Genomic DNA, 16237 nt, shown 5'->3' with positions numbered 1-16237 from the left:
GACTGGAAGCTGGTGAGGGAGAGGGAAACTGAGGCTGGAAGTTGGAGGGACTGGCTGGGCAAGAGACTAGGATTGGGAGCCAGCAAGTGGCAGGAGACAGATTAGATGAGGAGCTGAGGGGGAGGGGAGACTAGGACCAGCAGAGCAAGCAAACTAGGACTGGGAACCAGTGGGGTGAGAGAGAGAGAGAGAGAGAGAGAGAGAGAGAGAGAGAGATCTAACAATGAGCTGGGGTAAACAATGCTGAGATTGTATAAGGAATCTGGGGAGGGAGACTGGGCCTGGGAGCCAGTGGGGACAGGGAATGAGACTGGTCAGACAAGATGGTGGGAGGGAGGAAGTAGAACTGGTTGGGCAAGGATATTGGGAACAAGGAGCTGGGTTGATTTTGTGTGTGTGTGGGGGGGGGGGGGGAAGTGGGGGCTAGGAACAAGGAACCAGGTGATTGTGGGGGACTGGAAATGACTGGGCAAGAACGCTGGGATGGGGAGCCGGAAACCTGGCACAAGGAATCTAGGGGCAGGGGAGATTAGAAATGGCTAGGTGAGGAGACTGGAAAAAGCAGCCAGGGATGGGGAACAGACAAATCTAGGCCAGGGACAGAAGGGTCAAGCTTTGGGGGAAATGGGTAGAAGCGTTTGCGATCACTAGAACACACTGCCCACCAGAGGCTCAAATGGAACGTGTGATACCAAATCTCACCCTTCCGCTGAGGTCAGGAAAAAACAGCATAAAGGCTATCATAATGGGGACCAAAATAATGCAGCACAACCAACTTTAATTCCTGCCTTTCTTCACAAACTTAATAATGTTCTTTTACTTACTTTATATATGTTACACTCACAAAAACTAAGAAAAATAATCACGTTGCTATTTTCCAACTAGAGCTAGCTCACCTCCATCCTGTTCTCCTGCTCCAAGGGCTTTATACCAGCAAAGATGTCCTGCTCCTCTTCATTCCCCCCCTCTGCTTTGTCCTCCTCCTCCTTGGCCACCTCCTGTGGATTCAGATAGTATACCTGGTAATCATCTTCCTCTTCTCCCTCCTCCCCGCCCCCTGCTGCACCATTCTCTCCCACTTCTTGCTTCCGGCTTGCACCGTTCTCATCTGCAGAAGGCAGATCGTCGTCTCCACTGCCCACTTCTTCCAGGGGATCCTTTGGAGCTTTCTTGGCAGCAGGATTGCTCCGGATGCTGGGCTCAGGACCCTCCGAGAAGTACACCCCCCCGTCATCTTCAAAGGTGTCCCTGTAGCTCCTATTCAGGGGGCTCTCCGTGAAACTGAAGGTGTTACTGGCCTCCGCCCCCAGAGCCAAGCTGCTGTCATCCAGGCTCATCTCTGCCAAGTCTGGTTCCAGAGAGCTGTCTTCACTGCTCATGCGGCGTTTCCCACTATGTTTACTGGCTAAGCTTTTCCCCACTGGCAGCTTGGCCTTGCCTACTGCTGTCTTATAAACCACCTTATCTCCTTCCGCTGAAAGTCGGCGCAGAGCCCTCTGGGGGGCTTCAGTGACAACTTTCCGCTTCCCAATAAGTTCCTTAGGACGGACAGCTGGCTCTTGCGAAGAGGGGCGTGACCTGTCCCCTGGCTGCAGACAGGTTCCCCCAGGTTCCTGCCCATGGCCTCTGCCAGCCTCACACGTGATTTCCACACACTGCAGCCGACAGTTCCTCTGCTGGACGGCCTTTACCCAACAGAACGAATTCTTCTTATCAGTGCTGCTGTAGGTGATGCCAGGGATGGGATAGGCCTCCTCCCAGTTGAAGTAACAGGCTTCCACAGCTGGCTTGAAACCTTGGAAGAGCTTCTCTAGGGATTTCTTGTGCTGCCCCCTCTTGACATTATCTATGACTTTCAGCTGCCACTGTCTGAGCTGGGTGCAAAGGTCCCTGCGCCTGGAGGAAGAGGAGAGGGAAGAGAAGACAGATCAGAAAGCAGTCATAAAACACACCATGACAAAACACCCCCCACCTCACAGAATACCTCATCCTCCCCCAGAAAACCCTTCTGCTGAATTAGCGTAAATGGCATAGTCGGTCAGAAAACAGCACAGAGAAGATAAAGGAAAGAGACGTGTCAAAAATCAGCTTCTACACAGGCCTATGCCATGGAAGCCAAATGCTGCCAAGTCAAACATGGGAATGTGTTGTAGACTGGGGGCTCAGGATGAAGCACTGGCTTGTGAGCTCCTGAGCAGCTACATCCCAAAGTTCACCCATCACAGATGTGACATTAGCACTCTGGTAAAACAGCAAAGAACTACAACAGGGAACTGTTGTACATCCGGAATAAGAATCACTGGCAAAGCAAAGTGAGAAAGTTTGCATAGGGCTTGAAGCTGTACTATGCCTGGCTCCAATCAGTGCTATTGGTCCGCCTCTCGTGAACACTAAAGCCTACACAAACCATCCAAAGTGCCAAGGAAAACATTGCTAAAGCACTGGGGAAATCCCAAGTTTTTCAGTGAACCCCCCTCCTACCTTTGCCATTGATTCCAGAGTTCTGGGGAACAAAACTGAACACCTCAATCTTCTAGTGATTTTATCAGACCCAGAAGCAAAAGGTGGTAGAGGTAAACTGAGCAAGGGGTGTAAGAGTTTGGACTCATTAGGATAAAAGGAACTCTATACCACCAACTGTTTCCATTTGACCACTAAGAAAACCAATTAGCTAGGAATAGGCTGATGGGGATTAGTTAAAAAGGTAGCAAGGGGCAGGGGAACTACTCATAGAAAAGGTACCATTAGGATAGGGGGAAGCTGCAACAAGTTGTGAAGGCTGTAGCAAGCCTCATTATGCTCCACTGAAAAACAGCATGCAGGAATGAGAATAAAACAAGTCAAAGGAATTGAAAGTGGGCACCTTTCTGGTGACTCTATACAAACTGTAGACGAATTGGAAATAAAGCAAGAGGCATTTGAATTATGCTTGAAATGAAGTACGAACTTTTAGCAATTTGGAATTAATCAGATGACTGGAACGTTAAGATAGACATCTACTATATAGAAGGGAAGAATGATTTGACTCCGCCTTATAAACAACAAAACAACTTTTATGTTTTACTGACTACATAACATAACTCACATTTTTGTTTGTTTTAAACCTCGTGCCTGATTCCCTACTGTCTTCCCTTTGTCTCTCTGGGTATTTTTTTTTCCTATTTCAGACTGTAAACTCTCTAGGGGCAGAGACCACAATTTTTTAATCTCACTGATGTATCCTACAAAGTTATGACTTTATATTAATGTTTAATAATAATTTAGAAGATTGGAAAGTGAACAAAGAGCTAAAAAGCAAATATGCCAAAATGATCATCCTGGCTTCATTAATTCTGACAAACCAAGAGTAAACTTTTCTTGTTTATGATCTTTCATAACAAACAGACAACGCACTGCATCATATCTTGCCTAATACTGCAAACATTTTATAAAACATGACATAAGCTATGACATTTTGTAAAAAATAAAAGAAGTCGTCTTAACATGAGACCTGAACACAGCATCTACTATTCAATTATTGCTAAATGGAGAGGGTAGTCAATTGTGTGCAAGTTAGCAAAGTATTGTGGTTTATAAATCATCATGCTTCATCCCAGAGGCCTGAAAGTACTGGCTGAGAAAACAGGATTACTAGCAATAATTGTCACTACATCGAGGAATACACACGAGGAATATACACAAGACTGCAGAAAGCAAAATATAGTTCCAATTATTAAAAAAAAGTTTAAGAATAATGAATGATCTGGGTAAAGAAGAAACCTGTGAAACTACTAAATTGCAAGTTAAAGTACTAAGAAAGCATTACAATGTATGTGTGACATGTGGAGGAATCTAGCCAGTTACAACTACAGATTGATAAAACAGATCATGCCATACTGAACTGAATAGGCATTTTCAATATAGAAACAGGGTAGATCGATAAGGGCAATTTGGGCGTGTCGGTAAACTAGATTTCAGCAAAGCATTTGACAGCACTGCCCAAGCAGCACAGACACCAAAGAAGTATGGTCTGACTAGTATAGTAAGGAAGACTGACTAATAAGAGGCAATGAGTTATCAGTGTTACATCAGAATGGGGCAGAGACAAAATGGTATCCTGCAGGGGCCAGTATTCTTAAACATACATCAATACCATAATGAATATACATACATGCATCCAGGGCTCAAATCAGCAGTCTATACTAAGCTAAAATATACAGCAAGTACAGCAGGATAAACCAAAAATACAACTGTATCTGGACACCTTTGCCACTTGGCTGATCCAGCGTGAGCTGAAATGTAATGCAAAACAATGCAAGATACTTAGCAAAGACTACATTAGTTCTAAACTAGAAACTCCAGAAACCAGTTATGAAGAAGAGGCTGGGTGTTATCACTGAACTGAATCCTTCAGGGCACTGCCATTCCAGAAAGGCTCTCTCCATCAGGAGAGATTAGAAAAATTAAGTGCATAACCATACTTGCATGTTAAAAGGAACCACACAGACAAGAGACAAATTATTCACTCTGGAAATCAGGGTTAAAAACACAGAGTAATACTAGCAATTAAAGCTGAAAGTGATTAAGTTTATCTTGGACATTAGAGCCCATCTTGGCCATGAGGATGGACAGCAGAACAATTTGAATCATACTTTCCTTATTAGGCAATCACTAGACATGTAAGGAAAGAAAGCTAAGAGTTCGTGTGCACCACAGAGCTAAATAGTGGGGGTTGGACTGGACTCTTTAATGAATTCATTAAAGATTATCTGATCCTGGTGCTTACCTCTGTGGGCTGATGGTTGGGTCTAGGACAGCCAGCCTCCAGAGAACCACCATCTCATCACACATGCTGGCACAGGCATGAGCAGCCACTTCCGACTGACCATTACTGCGGCCAGTGTGCCCGCTAGCGCTGCTGTGGGATGCAGATGTTCGCACGCTGTACCACCAACCCGTTATCTGCAGAAGAAGATACATTCAATGCAGCTGTGCCCAAACATCCGATTCCCGAGTCCCACCCACCCCACATTTGCACAGGCTGGAGGACCTGAATTCTGGAAGTAAATCATAAATGACAATCAGGAATAGTAAATTCTGTTGCTAGGCATGCAATACCTTGTTTTTTATTTCTTTCTAAATGAATTATGGGCATTAAAGCAGAGGCACACAAAGAAGGGACCCCTAGAAACATAGAGCTGGATGGAACCTCAGACAAGAATGAAAACAAGAGCAGAATGACTGGAGATAGGGAAAAGAGCTATAAAACATACTCTGCAGTACAATAGTGGCAAATCCAGCACACTGGTAGTGACTAAAAGTTACCACCTCCTGGTTGCAGTTGAGTGACCTATGTGAAATGAATTTTGTAGGTTCAGTCTGGCTGTGAAAGAACAGATGCCTAGATAATATCCACTCTCACAAATGGTTCTCTTCTTAGCTACATCATCAGACAGAGCAAGGACTGAATGGGCATGGAGAGAGAAATCTTTGATTTTCCCCACTCCAACTAAGGTAGAGGTATATGATAGAGTAATGGGGGGAAAAGCATGCACTGAAGAAACCCATGTTTACACCTGCAATGTGGAGTGACAACCTCAGTGTCTAGGATTGTCAAAATGAAGCTTTTCCCTACCACTAAATTCACACAAAATTGTTATTATTATTGCTATTGTTAACAGATTTAAAGTAAAGGCTCAAAGCTTCCAAAAGCTATTTTCTACCAAATAACCAAAGAGTCTGAAATTCTGTCATCCAACCATATCCCTTAAAGTCAATACAAAAGTAATGGTCATAACAGATGGGACTTTGTTTTGGAAAAATCAACAGAGTAAACTGCACTGACTGGACAAAAGATGCACAGGCAAGAGATGACAAAAAGGATTTAAACCACATACCAGTGTTAATACAAATACACATATTTGACATCATCATGGGGTGCAATGGAGTTGTGAGCATCACCGATCCAGCACCCAAAGTCAGACCACAGAAGCTCACTGAAGAGCAGTTCACTTTGGAGGGAATGTGCCTCTCCCACAATGCACATAAAGACTGTAAATTTTTCCAAGCCATTAATTCTAACAGCATTGAACAGTCATCACCATTGACTGGTTCCCCAGTGGCTGATCTGCTTCCCCTGGAGGGACTGAATACCTGCTCATAGGTCAGACACTGGTCAGTCAGGATCTCCAGCAGAGGGGCTGCATTGCTGTCCCTTCTCTTGAACATCTCCCGAACAATAGAGAGGAGGTTCCAGATCCCCTCAGGCTCTCTCCCTCTCAGGGGACGCAGGAGACATGCCCACTCGGCAGCGGCTGGTGGCTCCGTGGAGGAGAGGTACATAGAGTTCACATCACTGAGAGAGTGAAAGGGGAAGGAGAACAGGAATGAAGACGACAGAGCACAGCAGCACAAAAACAGATTCTGGGCCATCAAATATTTCCATTTTGAGAGGGGCTTTGACAAATGTATGTCACTTAAGAGTAAGCATAACAGGAGTCAGACAGGAACAGGCAAGTTATATATATATATACACATTGTGCACAGACTAAATGAGTGCTAGAGAGGGTTTTTATCTACTGAGACTCAACATTGCAACAGACATGCACAGACAGAGAACATTACCTGGGAGAGTGACCCCACAATTAAGCATCCTTAGTTTCATGGCACGATGCTCACTTATACACCATACAGTCCATGTAGAAGCAAAGGAGAGCACTCCCATGGACTCTGAGTCCATGTTCCGCAACCCTTTGTAGGCAGGAATACAGTCCTTACTCTGAAGATGATGCAGTTTACCTGAAGACAACAGGAGAGGGCCCACAGAATTTGTGAAGGGTTTTCTTTATGTTGTCACTTAAAGTAGATTCATCCAGGTACCAGGTGCTTTGGTCTGAGGCTGAGGGACCAGCAGTGGGATCTTGAGAAAGAACATACACAGTTTGCAGGTGTCGGAGAGATGCTGTCTACACCCCACAACCCAAGAAATTGCAGGCCACATATAAGCAAGGCGCCTTAACTTCATCCCATCCAGAAAGCAACAGTCTCAGAACTGTTCATGGGGCCTGGAAACATATTGCAGTCATTGCACAATGGGTTAATGGAAAATATCTTCCACTGAAAATAGCCAAGCTGTGCAGTATCTAAAGATTCCACACCATGCCTTCTCATCAGTCTGCAGCACCAGCAGTTCCCTCCAGTAACTCTGTTTACACATATCCTTACACTTATCCCCTTTCCTTGTCTTCCCACAGCAATCTCAGGAGCAGTGTCCCAGTAATTTAGTAACATCACCCAACGGAGAAATATCTGCTCCCATCCTTGAGGCAGATAACAGAGAATCAAATCAGAGAAAAACTATGCAAATTACCTGGGGCTCCACACACTGTGTTGATGGCAGTGGACTGAGAAGATAGCAGCTCATCCAGTAGGCGCTGAGCAGTAGGAAGAATCTAAAACACAAGAGAAACATATTGAATGTGACTTGAAAGTAAATCTGCATGTCTTGCCTTGTCATAACAAACCAAGAAGCTACTCTGATTTTCATTATTGTTACTGTGGAACTGTTGGCTTGTCAGAGCAGTTTAAAAACACTTAAATCCAGGTTACCCTTTAGGGCTTGTCATAAATATAAAGGGAAGGGTAACCACTTTTCTGTATATAGTGCTATAAAATCCCTCCTGGCCAGAGGCAAAGTCCTTTCACCTGTAAAGGGTTAAGAAGCTCAGGTAACCCTGCTGACACCTGACCCAAAATGACCAATGAGGGGACAAGATACTTTCAAATCGGGGGGGGGGGGGGGGGGGGGCCTTTTGTCTGTCTGTGTGATACCTTTGCCGGGAACAGATCAAGGATGCAAAATCAACTCCTGTAAAGTTAGTAAGTAATCTAGCTAGAAAATGTGTTAGGTTCTCTTTGTTCTGGCTTGTGAAATTTGCTGTGCTGGAGGAAATGTGTATTTCTGTTTTTGTGTCTTTTTGTAACTTAAGGTTTTGCCCCGAGGGATTCTCTGTGTTTTGAATCTGACTGCCTGTAAGATTATCTTCCATTCTGATCTTACAGAGTTGTTCTCTTATCTTTTTTTGTTCTTCAGATAAAGTTCTGTTTTTTAAGAATCTGATTGGGTTTTTTGGGTCTTAAAAATCCAAGGCTGGTTTGTGATCATCTTGTTTATTCTCAAGCCTCCCCAGGAAAGGGGTTGCAATGGCTTGGGGGGATATTTTGGGGAAATAGGAACTCCAAGTCGTCCTTTCCCTGGTTGTTTGTTAAATCACTTGGCGGTGGCAGCGTTTTATCTAATCCAAGGGCAAAGACTTCGTGCCTTAGGGAAGTTTTAACCTAAGTTGGTAGAAATAAGCTTAGGGGGTCTTTCATGCGGGTCCCGACATCTGTACCCTAGAGTTCAGAGTGGGGAGTGAACCCTGACAGGGCTCCTTTCCTAGTTTTCAACCCAGAGGTTCCTGCATGCTGGACACATGTAATAGCCCTTTTAAAAAACAGGAGAGTGGAGGGAACGCCATGCGCTATTGCTGATAACATAGTATAACCCTAGTCATTCCACTTTTTCACCTTTCTTCTTAATGTAAACCTTTATGCAAAGTTTGCATCATAGAGTTTGCATCCTAACAGGTAAACCAAAGCAACACGGAAAGGAGTGGCTGATCAAACCTTCTGGGGGAGAATGGGAGACAGCAGTAAAATTCCAAGCTTCTCTTTTGAGTGGCCGCAGTTGAGAGGCCACCACCACCATTTTCTTGTCCCCACTATATATGCTTCCATTTCTTATCCCCAAGTCATTCCCTAAGAAGCTGAATAGCACTGTCTCCAGGTGATTTGGAGCTTTAAAACCCAGGTTTAGTCCGGCCTTCCTAGGAGCCACAATGCAGGGAGGAAGGCTGGCTTTCCTGATTTTCAAACTAGTATAGGGCTGCAGTCTTGGATCCATTTGCTACCAGGATTCATGCTCACAATGAGCACAATGGATTATGAAGATAGCTCAGACTTAAGAGTGATACAACAGAGGGTCAAAGACAGGCCTCCACTCTCAACATACCCCCACTTTGCACAGAAAAATGCTGGGGTAAACGTGATCGTGTACCTGAGACTAAAGCATAAAACACTGCACATCCTCCTACATAGTAAGAAATTTGTGAATGATATGGGCCAATCTTCACTTATAAACAGACCGAAGGAAAACAATAACCACAACTGTTCAGTGGGGGCATTTCGTGTCTATGACGCACCTGGAGAAACAGGCTAGGCATTAGGTGGCTCTTGCAGCTTTCCCATTACTATAGTTTTGCAAGATGTAGAGAGGTGAGAAATCACTTGCTAAGACAACCTCACACATTGAAGGCTGCAGCACTGAGGAATTGCAGCAGGAAGGGAATACTCACTACACGAAACAAGTGCCTGAGGGAGCAATATCTCAGCAAAACAAACTTGTGTGCTTAATTGAAATAGGGAGACTGGGTTCCCCAGTGCAGGTAGCCCTCGGAAGGAGAACTGGGTAACAAGTTCCAAATGCTCAACATCAGTGCTTTCTTTTTTCACAGCACAAACATCATCTTAAGAGAGATTATCTAAAGAACTCCACCCGTTACATTCATGCGCCAGTGGACCACTTCCCCTCCACATTTGTGAGTGAATAGCTTCCCTGTGGCAATATTTCATCAACTGGAAATAAGGGGAAAAAGCCACCTCATGTGACACTCCAGCTCTCTGTGGACCACCAGTGGTTCACAGAACCAATGCTTTACATCGTATACACAAAGTCCTCACAAGCAGCCATACTCAAGACACCTTGATCCCCAACACTCTGAGGGCTGCGGGATGAGTTTGGGGCATTCCTTCCCTTAAACAAAGGCCCTTTGGGAAGTGAAAATGATCCAAGATTATATTAAACAGATTAAGATAGATTTTCCAATAAAGCCTAAAACTTTCCTGTTGGGCAACATCCAATCAGATCATCTGGTAAAATGGTAATAATTTAGTCATCCAGCTGTTCTTGGGGTCACAGCGGGCATGCACTATTGAAGGAGATAATACACCTTCTCTTATACCAGCTCATTCATTGCTAAGGAACAACTGCCAGCAGCACTACTCGTGTTTCCGGATGCCTTTTTCTAATCACTGCCCAAATACCTAAATCCACAAAATCTGGAGGGGGCGAGAAAGGCTGGTTCTCTTACATACACCAGCAGGAAGAAATGTAACTGGTACTGGTTCACGGTCTATCTACAGCAAAGAGACAGTACCTGTATGTTATTGTCTTTACATTGATGTGATTGCTCTATTTTCTGCTCCTAAGCAGTTTAATACTTTTGGTGGTTGGAGTCTTACTTACATTGTTCTTATTAAAGTTCCATGAGTTACTAAAGGGGCTTTGTGCACATTTTAACAGTGTCCTAACCCTTAGTGGAAATAAGCTGTGCACCCACTGTGCACTGAATGCACATAAATTCAAAAATAGAGGAAGCAGGAGGATTGAGTGGCTTAGGCCAGTGTTGCTCAACTTTTCCAGATTAGCAACCCCTTACTCTCAGTTCAAACTTTTCAAGACCTCCTTACATTTACTATAAAAGAAAGAATAAAAAAAATATATATATCACCAGCAACAATAAGCCTATATAATTTGTGTGTGTTTCAAGAGTCAGACAGATAACACTTGGCCTTGAAGGGTAAGGGTGTGTGGGGGAGTGAGATTTTCTTTGCCAACTGTGCTAAAATTTTCAACGCTTCTCAGCTCCTGACCCACTGGTTAAGAAATGCCAGCTTAAGTAAAAACCTTACATCTCATCCTCACTGGTTTGCATGCAGCCCAGGTTGGTAGAGCCCAAAAGTTAGTATGATCCAATGACTGTTCAGCAGCCTGTGTGAAAGTACTGTGATATCCACATCATAAAGCCCATCATAACTGTCCCTCTGCTTTGCAAGCCTCAGCAGAGATGGCAAGATTGAACAGCTCAGAGTCAGAAACTGAACTATCCTTTCACCCTTACAGGTGGGGTGGCCTCTTTAGATTAGGGTTGAAACACTGGTGAGGCATGGTGGGGAATCCTTCACTGCCGCTGGCCATGCTATATATGTTCTGTAGACAGTTCTCAGGGCTGTCAAATCATGCTGCTTTCATCAGCACTAAATTCATACACAATAAAGAGGCAAACAAACACTGAATTGTACTTTGAACACTATGCCCTTCCCCCTTGTTAATTTCTTTTGTTTTGGCAGATGTATGATCTCCATAGCCATGAGCTACACACCTGTTTATGCCCAGGTGATACCCAATTTCTTGAGATGATTAAGCATCACTCTCCTCTCCCCTTTTAGGACACAATTCTAATCCTTTACCTGACAACAAATAACTATTAAACCATGTGGTAAACAACAAAAGAAAGCCTCCCCAGTTATTAGAAAGTGATCAGGAACAGTAATTGGCTGTTTGGGAAGGAAAACATTACAGAGAGAGATCAAAGCAACCCAGAAGGATCTCAGTTTAACAGGGTTCCATTGGTATAGGTTCAACAAGGACAACTGCAGAGTCCTGCACTTAGGACGGAAGAATCCAATGCACCGCTACAGACTAGGGACCGAATGGCTCAGCAGCAGTTCTGCAGAAAAGGACCTAGGGGTTACAGTGGATGAGAAGCTGGATATGAGTCAACTGTGTGCCCTTGTTGCCAAGAAGGCCAATGGCATTTTGGGATGTATAAGTAGGGGCATTGCCAGCAGATCGAGGGACATGATCGTTCCCATCTATTCGACACTGGTGAGGCCTCATCTGGAGTACTGTGTCCACTTTTGGGTCCCACACTACAAGAAGGATGTGGAAAAACTGGAAAACATCCAGCGGAGGGCAACAAAAATGATTAGGGGACTGGAACACATGAGTTATGAGGAGAGGCTGAGGGAACTGGGATTGTTTAGTCTGTGGAAGAGAAGAATGAGGGGGGATTTGATAGCTGCTTTCAACTACCTGAAAGGGGGTTCCAAAGAGGATGGATCTAGAATATTCTCAGTGGTAGTGGATGACAGGACAAGCAGTAATGGTCTCAAGTTGCAGTGGGGGAGATTTATGTGGATATTAGGAAAAACTTTTTCACTAGGAGGGTGGTGAAACACTGGAATGCGTTACCTAGGGAGGTGGTGGAATCTCCTTCCTTAGAAGTTTTTAAGGTCAGGCTTGACAAAGCCCTGGCTGGGATGATTTAATTGGGGATCGGTCCTGCTTTGAGCAGGGGGTTGGACTAGATGACCTCCTCAGGTCCCTTCCAACCCTGACATTCTATGATTCTATAGGTTTGTCTCCACTTACCTGTTGTGGGAGTTCACTGATCAGGTACTGAGCAAATTTCTGTAGCTGATCTCTCTGCAGCCGAGACAAGGACTCTGAAACAGGTGCTCGCAAGCATACTGCAGATGCCTGGAGAGAGAAGAGAGGAGATGTAAGAGTACTACTGTCAACAAGGTCGGACAGAACTAAGCCCTGTCCAACCGATGACTGAATCAGTGCTAGTAACAGCCATGTTTAAGCACAGGTGTTTCTAGCAGGTTCCTAGCACAGGTTCCTGGCTCTATGTGGATATGGATTTTCCTTGTAATCATAAGCCAATACTGTAGCCTAAACTCAAACCACCTAGGACTTAGTTTTATACAACCTGTTTTTAAAAAAAGGATCCCGTGTCATGGAAATTCTGCTAACAGCTGGGAATAGGCTCTGTTACTAGCAGTTCCACAAACACTGGCAAAGAATTCACAAACAAACCTCTAAAACAGGCCATTCTTTTTTAGCTTTTGGCAAAGGAAACAGCTCTGTGGATCACCACTCATTCCACTTACACTGTTAGATGCTTATTCATTCTAATGCTAAATTCAGTTTCGCTTCATTACAGGCTTTTTAAAAAATAGATTAGAGACACAGCAAAAGCCAATTCCATAAATTCTTTCACAATCTCCCACCAGAAGCCACCTAAATGTAAACTGGAATAAAGTGAGAGCATTTCAATGAGTAAGATAGCATTGATAATTGGTATAGTTCTGAATCTGGGTATGTCTGCATATAGCAATATCCTTTACATATAGCTTCCTTTTTGCACTCAGTATATGCAAACAACACGATGCTCTCAATAATAAGCAAAACCTTTCTGATGGGAGAGATGCTTGTTTGCTTTTGTCACATAGCCCTGGTCTACACTAGGAGTTGAGGTCGAATTTAGCAGCGTAAAATCGATTTAACCCTGCACCCGTCCACATGACGAAGCCCTTTTTTTCGACTTAAAGGGCTCTTAAAATCGATTTCCTTACTCCACCCTTGACAAGGGGATTAGCCCTGAAATCGGCCTTGCCGGGTCGAATTTGGGATACTGTGGACGCAATTAGAAGGTATTGGCCTCCGGGAGCTATGCCAGAGTGCTCCATTGTGACCGCTCAGGACAGCACTCTCAACTCAGATGCACTGGCCAGGTAGACAGGAAAATGCCCGCGAACTTTTGAATTTCAATTTCCTGTTTGGCCAACGTGGCAAGAGGCAGGTGAGTGCAGAGCTCATCAGCAGAGGTGACCATGCAGAGCTCATCAGGTGACCATGATGGAGTCCCAGAATCGCAAAAGAGCTCCAGCGTGGACCAAACGGGAGGTACGGGATCTGATTGCTGTATGGGGAGAGGAATCCGTGCTATCAGAACTCCATTCCAGTTTTCGAAATGCCAAAACATTTGTCAAAATCTCCCAGGGCATGAAGGACAGAGGCCGTAACAGGGACCCAAAGCAGTGCCGCATGAAACTTAAGGAGCTGAGGCAAGCCTACCAGAAAAACAGAGAGGCAAACGGCTGCTCTGGGTCAGAGCCCCAAACATGCCACTTCTATGATGAGCTGCATGCCATTTTAGGGGGTTCAACCACCACTACCCCAGCCATGTTGTTTGACTCCTTCAGTGGAGATGGAGGCAACATGAAAGCAGGTTTTGGGGACGAGGAAGATGATGATGATGAGGTTGTAGATAGCTCACAGCAAGCAAGCGGAGAAACCGGTTTTCCCGACAGCCAGGAACTGTTTCTCACCCTGGACCTGGAGCCAGTACCCCCCGAACCCACCCAAGGCTGCCTCCCAGACCCGCCAGGCAGAGAAGGGACCTCTGATGAGTGTACCTTTTAAAATACTATACTTGGTTTAAAAGCAAGCATGTTTAATGATGCATTTGTGGCTCTCCTGGATATACTCCGAAAGCCTTTGCAAAAGGTTTCTGGGGAGGGCAGCCTTACTCCATCCACCATGGTAGGACACTTTACCACTCCAGGCCAGTAGCACGTACTCGGGAATCATTGTACAACAAAGCATTGCAGTGTATGTTTGCTGGCATTCAAACAACATCCGTTCTTTCTCTCTCTGTTATCCTCAGGAGAGTGATATCATTCATGGTCACCTGGTTGAAATAGGGTGCTTTTCTTAAGGGGACATTCAGAGGTGCCCGTTCCTGCTGGGCGGTTTGCCTGTGGCTGAACAGAAATGTTCCCCGCTGTTAGCCATGTGGAGGGGGGAGGGTTGAGGGGCTAGCCACGTGATGGGGTGGGGAGGCAAAATGCAACCTTGTAACGAAAGCACATGTGCTACGTATGTAATGTTAACAGCAAGGTTTACCATGAAAGAGTGTACCCATTGTTCTATAAAATGTGTCTTTTTAAATACCACTGTCCCCTTTTTTTTCTCCACCAGCTGCATGTGTTTGAAGAATCACAGGATCTTCTCCTTCCCAGAGGCTACTGAAGATCAGAAGGTGAAAAAAACGCACTCACATTTGAAATGTTCTCTGAGCTCATGCTGTCCTCCCACACTGACAGAGCACAGATGAATCTGTGGAGGCAGACAATGTCAGAGAGCAGGAAAGCACAAAATGACCGGGAGGAGAGGTGGTGGGCTGAGAAGAGGGCTGAAGCTGAAAGATGGTGGCAGCATGATGAGAGGAGGCAGGATTCAATGCTGAGGCTGCTGGAGGATCAAACTAATATGCTCCAGCATATGGGTGAGCTGCAGGAAAGGCAGATGGAGCACAGACTGCCGCTACAGCCCCTGTGTAACCAACTGCCCTCCGCCCCAAGTTCCATAGCCTCCTCACCCAGACGCCCAAGCACGTGGTGGGGGGGCCTCCAGCCACTCCACCCCAGAGGATTGCCCAAAAAACAGAAGGCTAGCATTCAGTAAGTTTTAAAGTATTAAATTTTTAAAGTGCTGTGTGGCCTTGTCCTTCCCTCCTCCACCACCCCTCCCAGGCTACCTTGGCAGTTATCCCCCTATTTGTGTGATGAATTAATAAAGAATGCATGAATGTGAAGCAACAATGACTTTATTGCCTCTGCAAGTGGTGATCGAAGGGAGGAGGGGAGGGTGGATAGCTTACAGGGAAGTAGAGTGAACCAAGAGGCGGGGGGTTTCATCAAGGAGAAACAAACAAAACTTTCACACCATAGCCTGGCCAGTCATGAAACTGGTTTTCAAAGCTTCTCTGATGCGCACCATGCCCTCCTGTGCTCTTCTAACCACCCTGGTGTCTGGCTGCGTGTAACCAGCAGCCAGGCGATTTGCCTCAACCTCCCACCCCGCCATTAACGTCTCCCCCTTACTCTCACAGATATTGTGGAGTGCACAGCAAACAGTAATAACAATGGGAATATTGGTTTCGCTGAGGCCTAACCGAGTAAGTAAACTGCGCCAGCACGCTTTTAAATGTCCAAATGCACATTCTATCACCATTCTGCACTTGCTCAGCCTGTAGTTGAACAGCTCCTGACTACTGTCCAGGCTGCCTGTGTATGGCTTCATAAGCCATGGCATTAAGGGGTAGGCTGGGTCCCCAAGGATAACTATAGGCATTTCAACATCCCCAACAGTTATTTTCTGGTCTGGGAAGAAAGTCCCTTCTTGAAGCTTTTGAAACAGACCAGAGTTCCTGAAGATGCGAGCGTCATGTACCTTTCCCGGCCATCCCACGTTGATGTTGATGAAACGTCCCTTGTGATCCACCAGAGCTTGCAGCACTATTGAAAAGTACCCCTTGCGGTTTATGTACTCGGCGGCTTGGTGCTCCGGTGCCAAGATAGGGATATGGGTTCCGTCTATGGCCCCACCACAGTTAGGGAATCCCATTGCAGCAAAGCCATCCACTATGACCTGCACATTTCCCAGGGTCACTACCCTTGATATCAGCAGATCTTTGATTGCGTTGGCTACTTGCATCACAGCAGCCCCCACAGTAGATGTGCCCAC

The 16237-nt window shown here is 45.3% G+C and overlaps 1 protein-coding gene across 1 annotated transcript in view; it reads right to left on the bottom strand.

Annotated features, from left to right (window-relative positions):
• Positions 1–16237, bottom strand: part of ZSWIM8 (zinc finger SWIM-type containing 8) — a 139033-nt gene that overhangs the window by 36985 nt on the left and 85811 nt on the right. Inside the window, exons 5-10 of the mRNA XM_074958448.1 lie at positions 12293–12400; positions 7349–7430; positions 6778–6898; positions 6133–6334; positions 4766–4941; positions 897–1896 (exon numbers count right to left, since the gene is read on the bottom strand). Coding sequence (XP_074814549.1) covers positions 897–1896; positions 4766–4941; positions 6133–6334; positions 6778–6898; positions 7349–7430; positions 12293–12400 — 1689 coding nt within the window. The remainder of the gene's footprint in view (positions 1–896; positions 1897–4765; positions 4942–6132; positions 6335–6777; positions 6899–7348; positions 7431–12292; positions 12401–16237) is intronic.

This window comes from Natator depressus, chromosome 7, assembly GCF_965152275.1.
Source record: "Natator depressus isolate rNatDep1 chromosome 7, rNatDep2.hap1, whole genome shotgun sequence".
NCBI classification, from domain to species: Eukaryota; Metazoa; Chordata; order Testudines; family Cheloniidae; genus Natator; species Natator depressus.
The sequence above is the reverse complement of the archived record's forward strand: the minus strand, read 5'-3'. Positions and strand labels throughout refer to the sequence as shown.